This window comes from Eptesicus fuscus, chromosome 5 (genome assembly GCF_027574615.1).
Source record: "Eptesicus fuscus isolate TK198812 chromosome 5, DD_ASM_mEF_20220401, whole genome shotgun sequence".
Taxonomy (NCBI): domain Eukaryota; kingdom Metazoa; phylum Chordata; class Mammalia; order Chiroptera; family Vespertilionidae; genus Eptesicus; species Eptesicus fuscus.
The window spans coordinates 50,996,470-51,018,355 of NC_072477.1; the positions used below are offsets into that span (position 1 = coordinate 50,996,470).

General features: G+C 41.2%; 1 protein-coding gene across 2 annotated transcripts in view; it reads left to right on the forward strand.

The window, feature by feature from the left end:
* The first annotated feature begins 175 nt into the window (after positions 1-175).
* Positions 176-21,886, forward strand: part of ADAM10 (ADAM metallopeptidase domain 10) — a 158,302-nt gene continuing 136,591 nt past the window's right edge. For both annotated transcript variants that reach the window (XM_008143193.3, XM_054716196.1), the window contains exon 1: positions 176-485. In XM_008143193.3, the coding sequence (XP_008141415.1) occupies positions 431-485 (55 nt within the window). In that variant the 5' untranslated portion in view covers positions 176-430. The remainder of the gene's footprint in view (positions 486-21,886) is intronic.

Genomic DNA, 21,886 nt, shown 5'->3' on the forward strand with positions numbered 1-21,886 from the left:
GGCCCGGCCGCCCGAGAACCGGCCTCCGCGCGCATGCGCGCGTCCCTGGGACGCCTCGGGGAGGGGGAGGGGCGGGAGGAAGGGGCGCGGCTCTGCGTGCCCGTTGGGCGCCCGTGCATCACGTGGTGAGGAAGGAGGCGGAGGTCCCGGGCTTGGGGGAGGGAGATAGGGAAGAGGAAAGGAGCGAGGGAAGGAAAGCGGGGAAGGGAGGAAGGAAACGAACGAGCGGGAGGGAGGTCCCTGTTTTGGAGGAGCTGGGAGCCTGTCGGGCCCCTGAAGTGGAGCGAGAGGGAGGTGCTTCGCCGCTTCTCCGGTCGGCGGGAGGTCCCGGCTTCCCGTGGAGTCTCCGGACCAAGCCCCTTCAGCTTCTCCCTCCGGATCGATGTGCTGCTGTTAACCCGTGAGGAGGCGGCGGCGGCGGCAGCGGAAGATGGTGTTGCTGAGAGTGTTAATTCTGCTCCTCTCCTGGGCGGCGGGGCTGGGAGGTGAGGCACGACCCGGAGTGTCGGGGGCGCCGTGACCCCCGCGGACCGCGCGGCGGCAGCGGCGGCCCGGCCGAGCGGAGCCCGGTGGTGCCGCGCGGCGGGCGCGTCAGTCAGCCCGACCGGCCGGCGGCGCCACTCAGGCGCGCAGCGCTCCCCGCTCCCTATTGTCCCTCGTACCCCGACCGCGTTCCCTTCCGTGGTGGGCCGAGGAGGCTCCGAGCCTCCGGCGAGGCCTTCCCCGCCCTCCACAGCCCCGGTGGCAGGGGATGTGGGGGTCGCCTCCCAGAGAAGCAAAGTTGGGAGATCCGGGTCTCCGGGAGAGAGCCGTGGAGCCCAGGCCAGTGGCTCCATCACTCCAGCCCGCTTGCCTGGCTCCGGGGCAGCCGCCGCGGGCCGGCGGTCTTTGCCGTCCTGGCAGCGCGCTCACCCTCTCCCGCACCCTTCCGCCCTCATCCCCTGCCCGGCGGCGGATTCCGGAGTCTGCCCCGCGGCGCAGGCTCGTGGGAAGTTGCGGGATCTGTGCGGCGGGGCTGGTGAATTGTTCTTCACCGGGGGTGGCGGTCCAGACCGACCCGGTTCTACTGAGGGGCCGCGGGCGGCGGGGTACCCGTGGTCTCCTGGTTGTCTGAGCCGAGTGGCTTCCGCTTTGCCCTGCCTCTGCCCGAGTGTTGGGAGAGGGTTCGCCGGAGGGTGTGTTGACGTTCAGTGAAAACATTCTGTTGCCCAGGGGAAAGGGTTTGGTGGGGAGGAGGTGAGCCGTTTCGGGATGTTCTTTTACCTTGTAGGCTGGATTGGGTCTCTCAGAGCGACGGTCGGTGGGTGGCCCAACTTTTGAAGAGTTTTCTTCAACTCCCAGGTGGAACGGACAGGGTAGCTGTCAAGACAGAGGCAACCCCCTGACCCCCAAGTGGGAGTTATAGTTACTAAAAGCACATAACACTCTTGATTACATGGGTTTTTGAAGATTTTTGTTTCTGTTGTATCCTAGGACCAGCTGCATCATTTTGTTGTGTAAATGCTTTATTTTAGGTAGGCTTAAAAAGTATACTTAAAAACTCGAATGTATTTTTTTAAAGCATTGAATTGAAAAAATTTCCGGAATGCTTTGGATGCGTATAACCTAATTTGATAATTAAAAAAAGTATCTGAATATTTCATGTAGTATATATAGTTTCTGTTCTTTTTGTCTGTCACTTTGACTTATGATTGGAGAGCCAAGCATATTTTTGTCCTGTATTCTACTTAGTCCGAGGTCGATAACTTTGTAGGTAAACTTTGGCTGTAGTTTGTGGTGTTCATTTATTAGATAATACATTTTAGATTAAGAGCTTCTAGTAGATGTTTAGTGTATCATGTGCTAGAGACCCTCTATAAGAGCCTTTTCATTTAACGTTTGTATATACCTTCTAAATGGGGCTTCCAGTAAATCACTTTTCTGTCAGTTTTCACTTTTTGTGATTATAAGGCGTTTGTGATTTATATGAGGTAGTAAACAGTAAGACAAACACCTGAGATACTTTAAACTACTGATGTGGTATATAAACTGTCCTTTATTTTTAAAGATTTAAACAGTAAGAATAAAAACTGGGGTAGTCTGAGGGTTAAAAAAAAGAAAGTAACAGCATAATCTTTGTGGGTTAAGACTCTTGTTACACATTTTCTTTTTTTTTTAACAGTAACTTTTTAAAAATTTTTATTTACTATGAGAGAGAGAGAGAGAGAGAGAGAGAGAGAGAGAGAGGAACATTGATTTGTTGTTCCAATTATTCATGCATTTCATTGGTTGATTCTTGTTATGTGCCCTGACCCGGGATAGAACCCGAAACCTTTAACCAACTGAGCTACCTGGCCAGGGCAGATACACGGACATTTTCTAAATTCAGAACTCTGAAATCATTTATAAACTGTCATTTTGCATTACACAGTGGTTAAAAGGTTACACTTTTTAACATTTGTTTTAAGCAGAACTTTAAAAAACAACATAAGTATTTGATTTTAAAATCTGCATCAAGATTGTAGCTTTTGGGTACATGGAGATATTTGTAATTTGATGGTAATACAGTTTTTTCATCTGTTCTGAGATATTTATGATCAAGTTTGTAAGAAGTTTAAATGATGAGATATGTAGAATAAAATATATTAAAATGAAATTCCATATTTGTCTTAATGTGTGAGAGAATGATTATGATTGTGCAGGTTAGGAGAATTAGTAGTGGAAATATGGGTTTAACTTTAAAGTGTAAATAATTTTTAGGTACTTAATAAAACCTTTTAATTGCTTCCCCCTTTCTGACTTATCAATCACTGTTTTGTTTTAATTATTTTTCCTCCTAATATGATGGAAGCTGGAAGAGATAAAGTGTTTGAAATGATAAAATTTAAACTTTTCTAATGTTGTCTGTTTCTAGCACATATCCCAGCCTATGCTATATTTGTAGGAAGGTAGTGTAAAATTTCTAGAGTTCAGTGTCTATGTAGACATATACTCAAATACATACATAAAATGCTTTTTAAAATTATTTGTAACTACGTTAGAAATTTATTGGACCTATTTTTATTAAATATAGCCCAAAGAATTTTTATGTATATGTGAATATTACTTTTTAACACAGATATGTTGCAAGTTGATGTCTTTTCTTTTTAAAAAAATTAAGTAGTTTGTTTGAGAGGTCCAAAGGTGTTTTAGCTGTAGCAGTACATGTTTTGGTTTCATGAAATTAGACATAAAATGAACTGTACAGTATGACATTTTTAATATTTAAAAATCTGGTGTATATGCTTTGCTTTGTACCATGGATTCTATAGAAATAAGTCTTCTGGAAGTTTGGCCCAAAGTATTAAAAGTATAAACTATTTCTTCCATTTCTACCAGCAAGTAAAGGTCTATGAAATTAATTAAAGAGACAGACACTTAGTCTTTTTTTTTTTTTTTTTTTTTTTGGTCTTTTCTTTAAGGAGCTCTGATTCTTTATCTTTTTAACTGGAGATTGACAATCTAGTTAGCTGTAGCACTTTAAGAAGGCCCATTTCAAGCCATCCCCTAAGTGAGCGATTTTCAACCAGAATGCCACAGGATTTTAGTAATTAGTTTATGTGTGCTATGAGATGAAAAAGCTGGAAATTGCTGCCCTAAGTTAACAGTATCTTCTCTGTATTTCTACAAGACTTCTCTGAGTAGCAGGGGATTGAGAGCAATGGACATGGCAGGCACCTCTGTTTTCTGATGTCCTTTTTATAACTTTTAAGGTCTTTAAGGGTGTTATTATCTGATATATTTAAAATTTTCCTAAGGACTTGCAGGGTTAAGTAGGAAGAGTAAGAGCTATTTCTGTAATGTGTGTTGTGTATCTGGAATTGTTTTAGGAGTTTTTCATCATTAATGAGAGAGTGGTGATATATACAGTTGAAGAAACAGGCTTGAAGAAATAATTTTTTAGCATCATTCATTCAAACACAAGCCTGTTTGACCTCAAAGCTTGAATTTTTTACTCATTACCCTCTCATACTTTTATGAAAGCAGTTTTCACACATTAGTTTAGAAGTGCCCTCTGGACTGAACCATCCTATAGATGTGTTTTCTTTGATTTGCAGTATTTGTAAGTTTCAGCTAGTGATCGACATTGAAAAATTGGGAAATTTCTCAATAAAATTCATGGATTTCTTGATTTTTGGGAAGACTTGAACATCCAGGCATTACTTAGCTGCATTCCTATTGTCTGCAGAGTAGTAGAACAGTAGCTGCCCTCTTTAGACTGGGAATGTGCTTACCAGTCAATGCAGTTTCCATCATTTCTGTGGGTAATAGAAATGGCCTATTTCACTCATTTTCGTTACCTGCCTGGATCCTGTAGGAATGATATTCACAACTTTGCCTTGACTTCATCTTTCATAAACTTTAAAAAATGCTTATTTTTTTACTGTAACCTCTTATCCAGCTTTTAATATATAGGGTGTCCCAAAAAATGTATACACAGTTTGAATGATTATAAAGTTAGTGTTTATTAACATACAGTTCATTTTTAAAATTTGAAAGAATCTACAGAAATAAAATTTTTGTGTGTGTGTGTGATTGCCTGTTTTCAAACTGATGACCGTTCTGGTCCAGGCATTGCTGATACCATGAAGCAATGGAATGGCAAACATCAAGAATCATTTTGTTCAGTATTTGTGTGTCTTCAATTTGTCAACTGTTGCTGATTTTGTACTGTAAACTTCATTTTTTATGTATCCCCATAAAAAAGTCTGGTGGATGAATTTTCTTTGTTCAAAGCTTAGTCTGGCTTCACCCATTATTTCAAATCAGTTAAACCTGAAAAGAAGTGAAAATTAAGTGAGTTATCAGCTGTTAAAAATGTTCACTAGTATTCATTTTTTTGGGGACATCCTGTGTGTCTCTCCCCCTACCCTCCAAAAAAATGTATACTCAGAGTAATTTATAAAGGCATTGTTTGTACTTCAACTGCATTTTCAAACAGTAGCATTTTAGGATGAATTTCCTTTGTTCAAAGCTTAGTCTGGTCCAGCCGGTGGGGCTCAGTGGTTGAGCGTTGACCTCTTGCATGGTCAAGGCACAGGTTGCTGGTACAATCCCCAGTAGGGGGCATGCAGGAAGCAGCCCATTGATATTTCTTCTCTCCCTCTCCCTTTCTCTCTAAAATCAATTAAAATATATTTTTTTAAAAAAGAAGAAAGCTTAGTGTGGTTGAAAAGAAAGAAATAGCAATTGAATTGTCAGCTGTTAAAGTGTGTATACATGTTTTTGGGACACCCTGTATATTTTTTGTAATTTATTTTTTCATAGTCTTAAAAATTTGTTAATAAAAACTGTACTGTGACATATGATTTTATCTAGCATTAGGTTATCAGATATTTAAAATTCCTGTTTTCATAATACCAACAATTTGAAGATCTTAAAGAATGGTTAGTTTTTCTAAATATCTTGATCTCAGTTAGCAAATATTATTAAATAATAAATCATTTCTTTTCCTACCGAGATAAGACTTAGAAAATTGATTGAGGGTCATATCAATAAAAACTAACTTAGGGCCCTGTGGGCTTGGGTCAGTGGTTGAGCTGTGAACCTATGAACCAGGAGGTCATGGTTCAGTTCCCTGTCAGGGTACGTGGCCCAGGTTGTGGACTCGATCCCCAGCCAATCATTGAATCTCTATCGTCATTGATGTTTCTATCTCTCCCTTCCTTCCTTAAATCAATTAAAAAAACAACCCCAAAACCAACCAAACAAAAACCAGAAAACAAAACCCAACTAAGGCTTTTTTTTCCTTGAAGAATGGGTTATAAATATAAACTATGCTTTTGAAATAAAGAACATTGAAATGAAGCAATAAATTCAACAAGTTACATTTTTCTTAAAATGTTGGGAGATGACAGGTTCAGATATGAGAAGATTCCCATATAACAAATCTGGGACCAGGCTTAAAATTGTGGCTGTTTTTTTTATTTATTCATATGGAAATTTCCCTAAGATGTACACATTTACTGTATTTAATACTGAATTTAATATTTTCTTAAATGATTGAGGTTTAGTCTAAGTGCAACTGCTATTGTTCTGGGTTCTGTTGTAGTTGCTATTTTTTATTTTTTCAGAAACAATTGAAATGGGCATTCTTGGTGATGGTATTTTTCATTCCTGTAGCTAGTGTTAACCTTTTGCACTCGGATGTCGAGTGTGACTCGACACGGTTAGCATCGGTAGCAGCTCATATGTCGAGCCACACTCGACACGTAGTTTCACCGCGGCGGGGGGAAGGGGGATTTTTGTCTATTTTTCCAGTATCTTTTCTTGTTTTCATTAGCATGAAAGGACAAGTAAAATGTAAATGCCGTCTCAACTGATGCCAAAAAATAAAAAAATGAAAAACCGATAACGCATGTGAAATTTATTAGGAAACTAGTACATGATCTTGTTGGAGAATTCAGAGATGGTACACTAACTTCCAGGGGTAGATTATTATCCACTAACTTAGAGCAACATTTAGATGGAAAGCTCCATATAATCACACCTCACCCTAACAAAAAACACAAAGATTGTATTGTTTGTTCTAACAGAAAAATCAAAGGAGGAAGAAGAGAGACGATTTATATTTGCGAAACATATGAATGTAAACCAGGTCTTCATGTGGGTGAATGTTTCAAAAAATATCACACCATGAGAAATTATAGAGATTAAAATTACTCTTTGAATGTATCAATAATTTGAGATATAAAAAAATCCAAATAAATAAGTTTGTATGAAAAGAAACTTCAGTTTTTTATTCTACTGCCGCGCTTTGTAAAATCTGGGGTATTTAAAAAATTAAATCCCGAGTAGAATAAAGGAATCGAGAAAAAAGCAAGCGAGTACAAAGGGTTAATAGTATTTCCAACTTTTGGGTTAGATTTCCTGGCTTTCTTGCAAACCTTGAGTATATCACCTTTTAATTTATTCTATCTAATATATTTTCTGTGGGGAAACTATAATCATGCTTGATACATTTGTATGTAAAGTGGAATACTTGAGCTTTAGATAAGTTGTTTTTTTTTAATGTATATGTTTTGGCTTTATAGAGTTTAGTATTGAGATTGCCCTATTCTTACATTCTGAACACCTGGGATCATGATGTATTGTTTTGCTACTTAAAGTGAGGCAAGGTAGAATGGAGAGAAGAAATTGATAAATAACCAGGAAGACACAGCAAATGAAGTGCACAATCATTTGGTTGCCTGTAGATCATTTTCTAGATTTGAATCTTAAGTACTCTGATCTGAATCTAATATATTAGATTATTGATATTAAACATACCCTAAGATGTGCAATTGTAATATTCTCTACAGGATGTAAGTTGTAAGTTAAGAAGTATTCTCTGTATTTAAAGGAAAGATTAGGTGAAAGTTAGATGACAAAGGTTGCTGATACTGTGTTTTATTGTTAGTTTGCAGTAAGTAGCTGTTGTGTGTTACAGTTGGTGACTTTATGATTTGTATAAATTTAAATTTCTAGTCTGTCTTGAATTGTATCACATTCTAATAGAAAAATTTTGCCAAAGTTGGAGGTATAGTTTCGGGACGGTTTAGCTTAAAATATAGTCTACTAGAGGCCCAGTGCACGAAATTCGTGCATGGATTTGTGTATTAGCCTTTTATATATATAGATGTAGAACACCAAAAATGGAGTTTGTGTGTGTGGAGAGGTTTGGGTGCAGGAAAGGGGAATCATTGAACATAGTTGCTAACATGAAGTTTCAATGAGGGGCCTATGTGGCCACTAATTGGGGAGACAAATTATAGATATGAAAGGCTGTGGACAGAAAACACACAGAAATTTCCAGTTCGAGCCCCAAGTCACAAGGGCAGACACTAAAATTGTAGGAATTGATTTGCATTTGATCTATTTTCACATAGGCATCTCAATGTGACATGCTTGGGTAAAGAGTGCCAGGTTTTTCTGTTGTTTTTGTTTGTGTGTATTTTTTTAAAGGAGGAGTTGATTTATTTAATGTTAGTGATTCTTCCAAGCAACTTAAAAAAAAAAAAGTCTGATTATTCTGAATAAAAATACAGTAGTGGTAATTCTGATTGTTTAGCTGTCAATTTTTATACTGGGAAAAGGAAGCAATGTTAAGGATAAATGGAAAAACTAATATTCTTATTAGTTAGATTCTTATGAGGGTAGTAACATTGCTATCAGGAGTTTGAAGGCTTTTCCTTAGTACTGGTGGGGATAGTTCTGTCCTAGCTAGGTTGCAGGAAATAGCAGTGCTGGGAACAGTTCTTAGGAATTTAGACTCCCTTTGATATTGGGTGAATTTATTCTGAAGCTACTACAATTCCAACTAAACAATGTGAGAATGTATAGCGAGAACATACTCTTTAGTCATCAGAGTTTATTGTATGTCTGCAGCTAGTAGGAGTCATGAAGCCACATAGTTCTAGTTCTATTTATGTATTGTAATTGCAGTTGAAATGAGGATTTATTAAGCTGGAGGGACATCAGCCAGTTGGGGAAAGCTTTTTAGAGATATAAGGGAATGGCTTATAGTATAACTAGAGGCCCAGTGCATGATTGAATCATGCGCGTGTAGGGTCCCCTACACGCTTTCCCTTTCGATCACGGGGAGCTGGGTGCCTGTCTGCTGGTGCACCAGGCGCCAGAGGCTTCTGAAAGGCTTGGTGCCTGAGTGGACAGGCACCCAGCTCCCACGCTTTTGCTTTTGATCACGGGGAGCTGGGTCCCTGTCCGCTGGTGCACCAGGCCTTTCAGAAGCCTCCGGCGCCGCGGAGGCTTCTGAAAGGCCTGCTGCCTGAGCGGACAGGCACTCAGCTCCCCCGCTTTTGATGCTCCGCGCGGCGGGACGTCAGCTCGCTGCACCAGAGGCCCCTTCTGTGCTGCAGCACAGCCATGGCGCAGACGCTGAGCTCGTGCCGCTGCTGGCGACGCAGCTCAGCGTCCCACCGGCCCAATCAGCTACCCCGGCCATCCCAAGTCCTGCCCCCCCCCCGCGCCTCCTGGCCAATCATGGGCATAGCGAAGGTACAGTCAATTTGCATATTTGTCTCTTATTAGGTAGGAAGGATAAGATGCTTGTAAGTTTACTTGCTTGGAATGGAGAGTCCATGCAGGAAATAAAGGGAAATTCTAACTGGGCCAGGATAACCAGGATTCTAATTATTAATATTTTAGATCATAATAACTGTGACATAGAGTATTATGGAATGTTGGTTGGAGTTCATGTTGAGGAGTTGGGATATGATACAGTAAGGAATAAATAAGCTGCTTGATGAACTGGGTGATTGAGTCTTGCATTAGGTAGTGATTGTAGAAATAAATTAGGATAGAACAAATGACATGGAAGAAAAATTGGTAAAATTTGGCAAATGTTTAATGTAAAGATAAAATTTATTGAGGGCTTACTCGGTTGTTGAATTTAGATCTTATATGCTGTTGCATTGGAAGATGTGGCTTAATAAAACTTTGAGGACTTCAGTATCTGAAGTTGAAAATATCTAAGGTTTTGAATTTAGATAGAAGGTTATAGGTTGGGATATGTGTTACGAGTCTGGGATATTTTCCTGCTTACATGCTTATACTTTTGTTGGGGACTGATTAAAACTTTGTACAGCCCTTCAGTAATCCTTGACTAGTCATTTGGGAAGCACTGCTCCAGATAGTTGGGAGATAGAAGTTTGGTGAATTTGGAGTGGAGGGGAGAAGTTAGATTTAATATATTAACAAGTATATTCTTACTTACAAATATATATTTACTGTCCTTAAGTTTGAATTATACTCTTTAGTTCAAGAATATGCTTGATACTCTTGATGACATGTGAATTGTGAACTTTCTATTTCAGAGTAAAAAAGAATGTGATCTTAAGCTAAATGTACATATAACAATTTGTGGAGCAGAATTTCTTTCCATTGATCTTTGTTTCTATTGATGATGGCAAAGGGTATACACACATTTTGAGCTATAAACTTTGGATTTTTTTTTCCAAAGAATACAGATAGAATCCTACACTTACGTGTTGAGTGAGATATTAATTTGCTCTCTCATTTCCTAAGAGTTAAATGGGATGCTGAAGAGACTGTAAACTGCTATACAAATATTATCATAACTATGATGTTTCCAGGCCTACTTTTGTTTGCAGTCTATTAGTTGCAAAATATAGATGGATAAAATGTATTTTACAAAGTTGAAGTACCAGAACATCATTAACAAACATCATAAAATAGAATTTAAGAAAATCCGTAATTCTTTCTCCACAATTTTATCACATTTTAATATTAATCGTTCAATCTTTTAAAATGCCTATTATTATGAACTTACATCATAGTGTTTATGCAGTTTTGTGTCCTGTAAAAAATTAACATGTAATTGCCTTACCTGGTTTGGCTCAGTGGATAGAGCATTGGCCTGTGGACTGAAGGGTTCTGGGTTCGATTCCAGTCAAGGGCACATGCCCAGGTTGTGGGCTCGATCCCCAGCAGGGGGCATGCAGGAGGCAGCCTGTTATCATTGATGTTTCTATCTCTTTCTCTCCCTCTCCCTTCCTCTCTGCAATCAATAAAAAATATATGTATATTTAAAAAAGAAATTAGCATAGTTAAAATGTATACATAAAGCAGATACTAAAATATTCATAAGTAGTCTAGAGAAAGTTTTGATTGTCACAACTGGAGGGATGCTACTAATAAAAGAGTAATAATCTAATTAGACCTGATAGACCAGACGTATTCTGGATGTTCTTCTGGATGTCCTTCTGTACAAAGCCATGGTAGCTGGTGCCGAGGCAGAGGTGGTTAGGGGCGATCAGGCAGGCAGGCAGAGGTGGTTAGGGGTTATCAGGCAGGCAGGCAGAGGCAATAGGGGTGATCAGGCAGGCAGGCAGGCAGAGGCAGTTAGGGGTGATCAGGCAGGCAGGCAGGTGAGCGGTTAGGAGCCAGCAGTTCCGGATTGCTAGAGGGATGTCCGAGGGGTCCCAGATTGGAGAGGGTGCACCCCCTCGTGCACGAATTTTGTGCACCAAGCCTCTAGTCCATAATAACCTATAATAATAAAAGCATAATATGCTAATTAGACCAGACAGCCAAACAACCTTCCGGATATCCTTCCGGATGAACTTAATCTAGACGAAGCCGGGGCTGCAAGGGCCGAGCCCCTTGCATGAATTTTATGCATTGGGCCTCTAGTTATCAATAACACTAAACAATTGGCAGAATTGTTTTATTTGCACATCCAGATTTCTGGAAGGAGGCAGAGGCAGATGGTTTGGAATATAATATGGGAGAAGGATGAAGTAATAAGAGTGGGTTTAGGATGAAATGCAGGGTCTGGGGTAGATAAGGTGATGGATGGCTGGATCCAGTGTGTGTGTGTGTGTGTGTGTGTGTGTGTGTGTGTGTGTGTTTAGGTAGGGTGAATGTAACAGCCTTTTCTATGGGTTACTGTCTGTACTTGTGTCTACACTTTTTGAAATGGTATAAAGGCATTTCAAATTCGCATAGAAATCTATGTACACATTTCTACTTTTGGATTTTTAAGTTGTACATAAGTCAGTGGTAGAAATTTAACACATTTAATATGTTTTAATCATTGATGTTTTGTGTTCTTTGTGATTGATTTAGTTTATAATTAAAAAAACTACTTTCACTTCAAAGTCACCTAGCTTTATTTTTAGTTCTTAGGGACTAGCTTATCTTGAAAAGTTGGTGTGTTGAAATATGCTTTTAATTATAGACACACCCTCTTATCTTGAACTTTTCCTTGTAACTGTTAGGTATAGATATTCACTTGTAGAAAATTATTTGACTGGTTTCTAGTGAAGAAATGGATACTGTGGCTTAACCTTTTGCACTTGGATGTCGAGTGTGACTCAACACGGTTAGCATTAGAATAAAGGAATCGAGAAAAAAGCAAGCGAGTGCAAAGGGTTAAGTTTGAGGTCATGTTGTAGAAGTAGTGTTTCTAAGATTGCAGTAAAGGCACTTAAGTATATTACTGAAATATACTTAAGAACATGTATATAACATATAGAACATGTTAGTTCTTGGAAGCCTACCTTTGTCATATGAGAGAACAATTTTGTTAATGGTATACGGACTTCAAGATCATAGTGAATACATATCCTGTCTAATAAAGAGGTAATATGCAAATTGACCATCACTCCAACACAAAAGATGGCCACCCTTATGTGGTCAAAGATGGCCACCACAAGATGACCAGCAGGGGAGGGCAGTTGTGGGCGATCAGGCCTGCAGGGGAGGGCAGTTAGGGGTGACCGGGCCAGCAGAGGAGGGCAGTTAGGGGTGACCAGGCCTGCAGGGGAGGACAGTTGGGTGAGGGACCCAGTCCTGCAGGGGAGGGTAGTTGGGGGGGGACCAGGCCTGCAGGGGAGGGCAGTTGCGGGGGACCGGGCTTGCATGGGAGGGCTGTTGGGGGCAACCAGGCCTGCAGGGGAGAGCAGTTGGGGGGGACCAGGTCGGCAGGGGAGGACAGTTAGGGGTGACCGGGCTGGCAGGGGAGGGCATTTAGGGGCAATCGGGCTGGCAGGGGAGGGCAGTTATGGGTGACCAGGCCTGCAGGGGAGGGCACTTGCGGGCAACCAGGCCGGCAGGGGAGGGCAGTTGGGGGCAATCGAGCTGGCAGGGGAGCAGTTAGGCGTTGATCAGGCTGGCAGGGGAGTGGTTAGGGGGTGATCAGGCTGGCAGGCAGGAGCGGTTAGGGACAATCAGGCAGGCAGGCAGGCAGGTGAGCGGTTGGGAGCCAGTAGTCCTGGATTGTGAGAGGGATCCCAGATTGGAGAGCGTGCAGGCTGGGCTGAGGGACACCCCTCCCCCTGCACAAATTTTGTGCACCGGGCCTCTAGTCAAATATAAGAACCATTGGTCAACACTGTGTGATGCTTAAGACAGTTGGTAACTAAGTTCCTTAGGAAGGAAATACACTTTTCTTAAAAATACTTTTTAAAATTGATTTTTAGAGAAAGAGCAAGGGCGAAAGAGAGATAAACATTTATATGAAAAATGAAACTTTAGATTGGCTTCCTGCATGCCATGTCATCTACTAAGGATTGGGTGGCAACCCAAGCATGTACCCTGACCGGGAATCAAACTGGCAACCTGGCAACCTTTTGGTACATGAGATGATGCCTAACCAACTGAGCCACACTTGCTAGGGAAGGAAGGAAATACTATACACTTTTATATTGGGGTAAAATGCTCTTGGTGCCTAATTTTAAAATTATAGAAGTGAAACATCTGTTGAAAACAGCTTGATCATAAGGAGTTTTTCTGAGGAATGAAAATGTGCCAGCCTTATTACACATCCTCTCATTTATTGTAATTAAGTTTTTCCATAAATAAGGAGATCTATAATGTCAAACATTTTTACAGATTTTTCTCTCCTATTCTTAAGATTGTAGAATCAACTTTCCCTTTTTTAAAATATATATTTTATTGATTTTAGAGAGAAAGGGAGAGGGAGAGAGGTAGAAACATCAGTGATGAGAGAGAATCATTGATAGGCTACCTCCTGCACTCCCCCTTCTGGGGATGGAGCCTGCAACCTGGGCGTGTGCCCCTGACTGGAATCAAAACTGGGACCCTTTAGTGTGCAGGCTGATGCTCTATCCAGTGAGCCAAACCAGCTAGGGCAGAATCAACTTTCTTTGACATAGAGAAAAAAATTAAGCTTATCCTATATAATAAAAGCTTAATATGCTAAGTATCCCAACTGTTCGTTTGACCGACCAGTCGCTATGATGTGCACTGACCACAAGGGGGCAGACGCTCTGACTGGTAGGTTAGCTTGCTGCTGGGCTCCGGCTGATCGGGACTGGGCGAGATGGTCTGGACACGCCCTGGAGCCCTCCCATGGTCCCTCCCCGCCTCCGCTCATGCACCGGTGGGGTCCCTTGGCCTGGCCTGTGCCCTCTTGCAATCTGGGACCCCTTGGGAGGTATCGGAGAGCCAGTTTTGGCCTGATCCCTGCAGGCCAGGATTTGTGCACATAATATTTTGTATTCCACATAATATTTTGTTATATAATATTTTGTTATATAATATTTTGTATTCCACATAAAGATGGTGACATTGGCCCATCATCAGGAAGCTATTCTCTGATTGTATTATTCCCCTGATGTTAATGTAATTTTCATTCTGTTTTGCCCTATTTTTATTTTCAATTTAGATTGGAATGAAGATTGTAGGTTTTGGATTCAGGAGTTTTTTTGCAAGTGTTCCTGGGAGGTAAGATGCTACCTACCCATGGAATATGGAAAATAATCATTAATAGCTTGCACTTATAGGATACTTATGTGCCAGGCACTGTTCTTAGGGGATTTTGTGTACTAACTCAATATTTTTTGCAACATCTCTATAAGATAGGTTCTGTTATACTTATTTTACAAATAAGGGAGCAGGTTCAGGGATGGTAACTTATTCAAGGTCAGAAAAGTCATATAGCTATTAATTGGGGAAGCCAGGATTTGAAAATAGCCTGCTCCAGAATTCATGCTCTTAAACACTATACTACCTCTTAGAAACATATCCTATGCTTTAAAAAGTATAATGAGATTGTCACATTCTGTCATTGTATGAAATATTGGATCATTTTACCAAGAGCAGAATTAGGTTTTTTGTACTGATAGTATTTGAGCCATTTGACTTTTGGTTAGTCAAGTTCTTACAAGCTATTTTTGTTTTTTGACATTAGAAAATGTTTATAATCAAGTGGGGGAAGTACATTATAATAGTAGAACATTTATGCACAATATCATTTCAGTTTGGTAATAGGTAAATTTACATATTCATTTTTAAAAAATTGAGGATAGTTACTAAATTTCTGGATGGTGAGGTGTAAGGTATATATCTTTATAGTAATCACTTTTGTAATCAGGAAAAATAATTTTCTTTTAAGGCAGATTATTGTTAGTAAATGGTGACTTTGAAAAGTTACTGGAAATAAAAATATGGTTGGCCCTGTATATCTGTAGGTTTAGCATCTGCAAATTCAACCAACTGCAGATTGAAAATATTCAGGGGAAAAAAATCTTAAGTTCTAAAACTTGAATTTGCCATGTATTGAGCACTATGCTGAATCCATGCAAATGAAGTGATGTGTAGCCATTCCCTTCTGTAGCTTCTATGCAAATATACGTTATATGCAAATACTGTGCCATTTTATGTAACATCTGTGGATTTTGTTTTTTTGCAGGGTCTTGGAACCAATCCCCTATGGAAACTGAGGGACAACTATACTGTTTTTAGTTGTAAAAAGGGAGAAATCTCCTAAGCTCTCTTAGGTTACATTTTTTTCTACTTCTTACACCTGCTGGTCATATTAGACTCTTTGTGTGTAGGTGATTTTTTGGTATTGCATTACTCCCCTCCCCTGGTTTTTCTTCTAAAATTTTAAATCTATTTTCTCCATCTTATAGATCCAGTGCAGTTATTATTCTACTAGTTTTATACATAGACATTTGCTTGATATACACTGTTACACTTTCTTTTTTCTTTTTTTTAAATATATTTTATTGATTTTTTTACAGAGAGGAAGAGAGAGGGATAGAGAGTTAGAAACATCGATGAGAGAGAAACATCGATCAGCTGCCTCCTGCACACCCCCCACTGGGGATGTGCCCACAACCAAGGTACATGCCCTTGACCGGAATCGAACCTGGGACCCTCCAGTCCGCAGGCCGACGCTCTATCCACTGAGCCAAACCGGTTTCGGCACACTGTTACACTTTCTGAAAGATTAGCAGTATGTATAGTTCAACTAACATTTGTACACCTTTCATTTAAATTTGTTAATGGTTATCTTTTGCCGTATTTGCTTTCTCTCTCTAATATGCTCAACACCCCCCACCCCCAACCATTTGAAAGTAAGTTGTACCCCTAATACTTCAGTTTAGTATGCATCTCATAAAGTTAAGGACATTGTCTTATATAAACAAGAAGATTATTTTCTCTTTTAAGTTTGGAGATGTTTAAATAGTCCATGAAGTTTGTAAGTACTAGGTATAATGTAAATTTGTTGTGTGCTCTGTGAAGGCCAGATTTCTGGCAACTACAACTAAGGACTAGAATGTAAATGCTGTTGGTATGCATTATGTATAGGTATAATAAAGTAATAGTCGAGGAATAACTTAATAATATTTGAAATAACTGGCCAAATAACCACACTGCAGGATGGAGCTATGACACGCACTGGCACCAGGCCAGCCAAGGCTGGTGTGATGTGATTGGTCGGGGGTGGGGGGCTTGCCATCACCCCACGATTGCCCCACAGAGGGAGGCTCAGGCTACCGGCCGGCGGGGCAATCGGTCGGGGGGGATCCGCGATGGATTGCCCCAAAGAGGGAGGCCCGCTGTGGAGGGTGGGCAGGGCCTCCCTCTGCAGGGCGATTGATTGTGGGGCTTCTGGACTGCGGGCAATGGCACAATCTTCTATATATATAAAAGCCTAAGCAACTGTTAACACCCAATGACGGGAACGACCGTTAGGGCAGAAGCTCAATGCAGGAGCTGCCCCCTGGTGGTCAGTGCTCCCACAGGGGGAGCGCCCCTCAGCCACAAGCCAGGCTGACAGCTGGTGAGCGCAGTGGTGGTGGCGCGAGCCTATCCCACCTCTGCGACAGCGCTAAGGATGTCAGACTGCAGCTTAGGCCCGCTCCCTGGACATCCCCCGAGGGCTCCCAGATTGCTAAAGGGTGCAGGCTGGGCTGAGGGACAGCCCTCCCCAACAATGTCATGTACTGGGCCTCTAGTAACATATAATAGTATAGAGGTTATCACATCAGTATGACCTCTTAGGATTAAGATGTTAATAAGGATGAGCCTAGCTCAAGAAGGTGATAAGGTAGAGGAAAAAAAATCAATGTTTCAAATGGAAAGATATTTGGCACATAGATAAACTTCAGTTATCTAGAAATTTTTCTCAGTGGAAGCTGTCATTTTCCACTGATGTCAGATTACTAACATCATACTGTACTCTCTACAGCAGCGGTTCTCAACCTGTAGGTCGCGACCCACAGGTTGAGAACCGCTAGCACGGTCACCTAAGACCATTGGAAAACACAGATATTTACATTACGATTCATAACAGTAGCAAAATTACAGTTATGAAGTAGCAACGAAAATAATTTTATGGTTGGGGGTCACCACAGCATGAGGAACTGTATTAAAGGGTCGCGGCATTAGAAAGGTTGAGAACCACTGCTGTAGAGTAAATTGAGCCAATTTCAGTCACTGGCTCTGGAAATCAAGGGTATGCATACATACATATATTTTTGATCTATAAACATTCTTTGGTATTTCTTTACATGTTTTTCCACATTTTAGGTAGATGTCAGTTTAGGTTTTGAAAGGTCCCTGCCATGTGCTGTGTTTGATAATTTTTTCCTTTTCAGTTTTTTGTAGTCACATCAGAAGTGTGAATGGTGACTTACCTTGCTTATGATAAGGGTAATAGAATTATTTTAGCAAAATCACAAAGTCATTGAAACCAAAATAATCTCCTTGGTATTGTCTCTTATTTGCTCTGTGACCTTGGGCTTTTTATATATCTCTCAAACCTCAGTTTTCTTTAAAATGGATTGATAGTTCTTACTTTAGGGTAGATTAAATGAAAATGTGGAATACTGGGCTTGGCAGATAGAATGTGCTCAATAAAGTTATTACATCCAATTTATAAATATCATTTAATACTTTAAAAAGTTTATCGAGTCAGGATATTTTTTATACATAAGCTATCAATGTACATTTTGAAAAAGAAGGAATACATTTTAAAAAAGGCATATGTAGTTTTGGGTTTTTAATTTTTCATTTAAAGATGTGAAGCTTTTTAAAAAAAACAAAAATAAATGTCTTTTAGCCAGATTTTCATGTGAATTTTAAAATATTAGATTTCTAAGAAATGGGAAGAAACAACCTTAACATAATATTATGAATATGTTATATGGTGAAAAACTAAAGATATTCTTATTAAAGTTAGGAACAAAGTGAAAAAGTCCTCACTTATAGTTATTCAGCATAGTTTGGAGGTTAGTGTAGTAGGTTAAAAAAAGATAGAATTATAAATAGATGAACAAACTATTTAAATATGAAAAGCAGAATCAACAAAGTGCCAGCCACAAACACACACACACACACAACAAAGAATATTCGTAGAAATTTGTATGCAAAATCAAGGGGCTCATGAATCCCCTGCAACAGAATATGGATCTTAGGTTAGAGCTGTTGCAGAGGAGAAAAAGATGGGTTATAATCAGTCAATACTAATGAAACTAAATGCTTAAGTGATTTCCTGAAGATTTGATACCTATTTTGCAGTGCTCTGCCCATTCAATTCTGACGTTTTAGTATGAAAGCAGTGATAGAAAATAGTTAAATGAATGAGCAAATAGCTATGTTACAAAAACAGTTGGCCAGCTGAAATAGGCCTATGGGTTATAGTTTGCCTATCTCAGTTATATATTATTTGGGAACTTTTTCTAATCAGTACATTACCTGTGACATTAGTTAAGGTATTTTTTGCTTAAATGGTAGCACCAGTGGTAACTAGCCCTGTTAATATGCTGTTAAAACCTTAGAGTAAAGCAAGCATGTAGAAAAAGAAGGAAATAGCTTCTGGTAGAAGTGAAGGAATTTCTGTATACAGAAAAGTTGCAGAGCTTCTCAAACTTGAATGTGTATACATATCACTCTGGGAATCAGGTAGGTCTGGGTAGAGCCTGAGTCACTTTGGGGGATCAGTAGATTGGAGGGGAAGGAGCCCAAGATTCTGCATTGCCAATAATTTTCCAGGATATGCCCATATAACTCATTCCTCAGAGTTTGAATAGCAAGGTGTCAGGAAAACACAAAATGCTGTACATAGAAAAATATTTAATTGGGTAAGGGCTGAAACATTAACAAACAAATTCCCACTCTCAGTGGGAATATATAATGAATGAATTTGTTATTTGAACATGTGGTGTGGATCCCAGGTTTTCTTAGCTTTTTAGTTTAGTAGAGTTGGGACCTTCAGTACTGCTAAGAAGTTCTTGAAATGGTGTAGTTGTCACTGCCTCAAGTGATGTTTTTCCTTGATGCTTGGTTTCTCTAAATGTTTTTCTTTTTGTACCTGTGATCACTGGTTGTCATTTATTTTTTTATTTATTTCCTTCATCTCATACTACATATGTCCTATTAACAAAGATATAGTTATTTATGAATAATGAGTCATTACAGGATGGTTTAATTCTTGGAGCGAAGTAGACTGTTGATTTCATTTATTTTACTGAAAGAAGACAAGTTGGAATGTTTAGAATTGTCTTTGATTTTGGACTTTTATTTTGAAAAGTTTTATAAATTAGGGAAAAGTAAAAAAAAAAAAAAAGGTTAAATACTTAATACCCCAAAAATGTTGACTCAACATTTTTCTTTTAAAAAATTTAGTTAGCTTTACTGAGGTCTGAATTCAATAAATTAAAATTCAACAATTAATTTTGAGAAATGGATATAGTCATATAACCACTATCATAATCATAATATAGAACATTTACATCAACCCTTAACGTTCCCTCATGCTTATTGCAGTCAATTCAAAACACTTTCAGATTTTCCTTTTTTGGTATGTTTTTATTTATTTATTTTTTATTGATTTTAGAGAGAGGAAGGGAGAGACTGAGAGAGGGAAAGAGACACATCCTACATAATAAAGAGGTAATATGCATATTGACCATCACCCCAACACACAAGATGGCCACCCCCATGTGGACACAAGATGGCCGCCACAAGATGGCCAGTAGGGGAGGGCAGTTGTGGGTGATCAAGCCAGCAGGAGAGGGCAGTTGGGAGGGACCAGGCCTGCAAAGGAGGGCAGTTGGGGGCGATCAGGCCTGCAGGGGAGGGCAGTTAGGGGCAACCAGGCCTGCAGGGGAGGACAGTTGGGGAGGACCCAGGCCTGCAGGGGAGGGCAGTTGGGAGGGACTCAGGCCTGAAGGGGAGGGCATTTGTGTGGGGGGCCAGGTCTGCAGGGGAGGGCAGTTGGGAGCCACCAGGCCTGCAGGGGAGGGCAGTTAGGGGTGACTAGGCCTGCAGGGGAGGACAGTTGCGGGCGACCAGGCCTGCAGGGGAGGACAGTTAGGGGCAACTAGGCCTGCAGGGGAGGGCAATTAAGGGTGACTGGTCCGGCAGGGCAGGGCAGTTAGGGGCAACCGGGCCTACAGGGGAGGGCAGTTGGGGGTGACCAGGCCTGCAGGGGAGGGCAGTTGGGGGTGACCAGGCTATCAGGGGAGGGCAGTTAGAGGCGACCAGGCTGGCAAGGGAAGGCAGTTAGGGGTGACTGGGCCAGCAGGGGAAGGACAGTTGGGGATGATCAGGCCTGCAGGGGAGGATAGTTAGGGGCAACCAGGCCAGCAGGGGAGGGCAGTTAGGGGTGACCAGGCCGTCAGGGGAGGGCACTTAGGGGCAATTGGGCTGTCAGGGGAGCAGTTAGGCGTCAATCAAGCTGGCAGGGGAGTGGTTAGGGGGTGATCAGGCTGGCAGGCAGAAGTGGTTAGGGGCAATCAGACAGGCAGTCGGACATCCCTCGAGGGGTCCCAGATTGGTGAGCGTGCAGGCTGGGCTGAGGGACACACAAACACCCCCCATGCATGAATTTCGTGCACCGGGTGACTAGTTCATATGAAAGAGAAACATGGGTCAGTTATCTCCTGCTGGGGATTGAATTCGCAACCTGGGTATGTGCCCTGACTGGGAATTGAACCCACCACTTTTTGGCATACAGGACAATATTCCAACCAAGTGAACCACACCAACCGGGACTTTGATTTTCCTTTTGATTTCTTTAATTCACGGTTTGTTTAGGAGTGTATTAAGTTCCTAATGTTTGAGGATGTTTTCAAATACCTCTAACTGATTTAGTGGCATTATAGTCAGAAAACATACTCTATGATTTCTACCTTTTAAAATTTATGGAGAAAGGAGAGGATCCAATGGAGAAGTGGAAGTTACACTCACCTCCTGCTAGGATCATATCAAAATTACAGCAAAATTATAGAACAGTGAACCTGGGTAACCATCTGAAGACTAGCTGAACTGAAGTGTTACAACTAAGGATATACAGAAGAAGCCACATTGAGACTGGTAGGAAAGGCAGAGACACGAAAAGGGCTGGCACTGCACCTACATGTGGGGATCGAGAATCTGGAGGTTTATTTCAGCTGTAGAGGTCCCCCCCTGAGGAGCATGGGTCTCAGCCCCATACTGGCTCCCTAGCCTGTAACAACAGTGCTGAGAAGAGGAGTCCATATAACATCTGGCTGTGAAAATCATCGGGGATTCCATGTGCCAGGTGAAACAGGATACTGCTGGAATCCCAGATACCCTATTAAAGGGCCAGCCCACAAAAATCTCTCTTGCAGGCACTCACCTGGGCTCAGGAAGAGTGATGGTGGCTCACGGGACTGGAGCCATACAGGGAGAGATTGGGTTGTATGCTTTTAGTGAAAGTGCTGGAGGTGAATGTGCTTGTTCTGAGTCCTTTTCCCACACTGCTCACAGATGCTATCTTTCCTGGGTCCAGCACTGCCTTCCACATGGCATCAACCTGGGGAGATTCAATAGCCATATATTTCTGACTTTGAGGCCCCATCCTAGCCAGGCTTGCACCCTGCAGAGGAATCTGTTGGCTGCAGCCAGCCTGGGTCCATGTTGCAGTCCTTGAAAAATTCTTGAGGAAATCTGGGCAAACTCAAGGATTTCAGAGACTGAGTTATGTAACTTTAGGATGAGGGCCATTTTCCCTGAGTGCCCCCCACTGATGCTATTGTTTCTGTTTTGGTACTCCCCCCACCCCAATGGCATTAGCCTGGGGAGATGCACTAGCCCCACCCTGCCAACTCTCTGAGGCCCTGCC